This window comes from Echeneis naucrates, chromosome 23, assembly GCF_900963305.1.
Source record: "Echeneis naucrates chromosome 23, fEcheNa1.1, whole genome shotgun sequence".
Classification (NCBI taxonomy): Eukaryota; Metazoa; Chordata; class Actinopteri; order Carangiformes; family Echeneidae; genus Echeneis; species Echeneis naucrates.
Genome location: NC_042533.1, coordinates 1736673 through 1739336, shown reverse-complemented (window position 1 = coordinate 1739336; position 2664 = coordinate 1736673). Strand labels below are relative to the sequence as shown.

Here is a 2664-nt window from a genome sequence, read left to right as displayed (position 1 = left end):
ATGTGGAGGGGCAAACCGAACTGGCAGCGGTTTCCTGTCAAACTGACCGTCGTCATCGAGCACGCTCTCATAACCCTGAGAACAAACCACAGGTGCTGTAACTCCAATGGCTTTGGCAGAGACTTCTACTCCCAATCTCTTCTGTTGTCCCAGACAATTATCTGAAACAGACACAGCTCTGACGCCCCCCCCCTTCACATAACCTCTCCCCTCCGTCGGGGCTCATCTGTTTTTTTCCAATGAGCAAAAAGATGGGAGCTCATAAAAAGGTGGGACTTGGCCGCCTTCTTGTCATTCTTCACCAGGGATGACGCATCTGCCGCCATATCGGAGGGGGGGGGGGGGGGCAGTTATCAACAGGATGTGGTGGTGTCACACAGGAAGTCAGCGCTGACTGGGGTTCGCTGCTCTGCAGGGCTGCAACAGTGTGACTTGTCAAGTAATGACCTGCCGTTGGAAAAACAAAACAAAACACAGCACCGACGATCTGATTGGCTTTATTTGGGAAAATTACACAAACTGATTTTCATTCATGAATTTAAGGCCTTCAGGAGAATTTCTTTTGATTTTATTAGTTATTTACAGAATAATTGCAGCCAAATCCAAAAAAAAAAGGGGGGGGGGCAGATCGAGGTTCTTGTTTTGTTCTTCCCTTGTGGATAAAAACTGGATCTGTGTTCAGTGCAAATTGTCAAAATGAAACAAACAATCTGGCCTAAAAAACCGTTTATATGTAAAAATAAATGTTTGAAGGAGCCTTAAAAAAGAGAGGAAAGCAGGATGGGTGTGTTTTAAAAAAAAACTAAACAAAGCAGGTGGGTAAAGGAGTTGCCAAGGTGGGTTTGCCCTCCTCTACTGTACATCTCTGCATTTCCAGCAGCAGCCTTCCTGTGAAAAAAAAAAAAAGGGGGGGGGGGGGGGCGGAGGAAGCTCCGAGACGCGTCTGCAGCGCGCAGGCTTTCTACTGGAGGGGGCGGGAGGAGAGAGAGAGAGAGAGAGAGAGAGAGAGAGAGGGAGAGAGAGCTGTGACAGCGCTCATCACCCACTGAACAACCAGGACGGGTTGCATCCGAGCAATCGCTGTCATTCGCAGACGGAGTTTACAGCCTTTGTCGCCGCTTTTTCTTTCGATCTTTTTCCGCCGCACCCCCTCCCTCTCCCGGTGCTGCCCAGCCAGTCGACCATGGTTTCTATAATTTCAGACCTGGACCCCCTGAAAAGCTGGAACGTGTTAAGGTAAGCGCCCGGTTAGTTCCTCCACAGCCAGCCAGCCAGCCAGCCAGCCAGTCAGTCAGCCAGCCAGCCTCGCCATTGTGAACGGGCTGGTAGCGGAGGAGGGATAGATAGACAGACAGATAGATAGAGGGGAAGGAAGGAAGGGAGGGGGGGGGGGCAGACAGACAGACAGACAGACAGGAGTAACGTTGATTTTTGGAGAAAAATGAGGGCGGGACGCGGCGCATGCTGAGGAGGTTTCGCTCCGGGTTTTGGCGCTGCGGTGCGTAATTACGCACAGTTTGCGCCGTTTGGCCAAAAATTCTGCGCCGAGCCGCAGCGCTCTTTCTACTCCCCCCCCCCCCCCCCCCCACCCCCCCGACCCTCCTCCTCTGAGCTCCTCTCCCTCTCTTCTCCCTGCGCTCTGTCATGAGTCTGACGCATGCAAGCTGCTCCGTGTCCGCGTACATTCAGTACCCCCCCCAAACACACACACACACACACACACACACACGCACACATACGAACGCCCCCCCGCCCCGCCCCCCCAGCGCTGTCCCGAATGGCGCTTCATCATCACCACCATCATCTCCAAACTTCACCCATCCCATTCCAGCGTAGAAGTAAGAATAACACTCATTTATCACCCCCCCCTTTCCTCCCAACACACACACCACGTTACCCCCCCTCACGCTGATTTGGCCCCTCCAAATGTTGAAGAGCCTCTTTCAGGCAAAAAAAAAAAAAAAAAAGTACACCCCTCCAGGAATTTATCTTGAAACATTTACTCATGGCTGATTGCCTGCGACAGAGCGCTTTTAGAGAACATTAAATTTTATCTCCCAAGCTGCAAAACATGTTTTCCAACGCTGCTCCAGCAACACAGGCCATTTATTTCTTGGCAGCAGCAGGGGGGTGATGATTGGGGGGGGGGGGGGGGTCCAGGTATAAATTTGATTCACTGAGCTTTCCCGGAGGTCAGAGGTGAAACTTTTCGTCTTTGTCGCGCAGCCATTAGACTCGTAGGCAGCACGCGAGGCTCTATCTGGGAACCTGCAAATCACCCCGAATATATTCACTGTCATTAAGCATCTCAGCAGAAAAGCCTATGCATTTAAAAAGCTGGAATTTAAAAAGGGGCCTTGTCCCTGAATATTTCTGCCATTTGATAAATAAGTCATTATTCCCTCGACAGACTCGGTGGCAGCGGCGAGGACTATCACAAATTCTATTTTAGAAACGGAGGGAGGAGACAGAACCCTGAAGACCCCTCAAATAATTCCTTTAATGCTGCCTCTCCCCTCTTATCTTTTTTTTTTTCTATCCCCTCCCCTTCTGCTGCTGCCCTCCATCCCACCGTCATTATCCACAAATCCAAAATAGAAAATGAGTGGAGTAATGTAGAGCAGGCATATTTTCAGGGAACTGCTGATGGACGAAGGCAGAGAG

The 2664-nt window shown here is 50.8% G+C and overlaps 1 protein-coding gene across 1 annotated transcript in view; it reads left to right on the top strand.

Moving 5' to 3' along the window:
- Positions 1–1053: 1053 nt before the first annotated feature.
- Positions 1054–2664, top strand: part of celf2 (cugbp, Elav-like family member 2) — a 155772-nt gene continuing 154161 nt past the window's right edge. Inside the window, exon 1 of the mRNA XM_029495541.1 lies at positions 1054–1236. Coding sequence (XP_029351401.1) covers positions 1184–1236 — 53 coding nt within the window. The 5' untranslated portion in view covers positions 1054–1183. The remainder of the gene's footprint in view (positions 1237–2664) is intronic.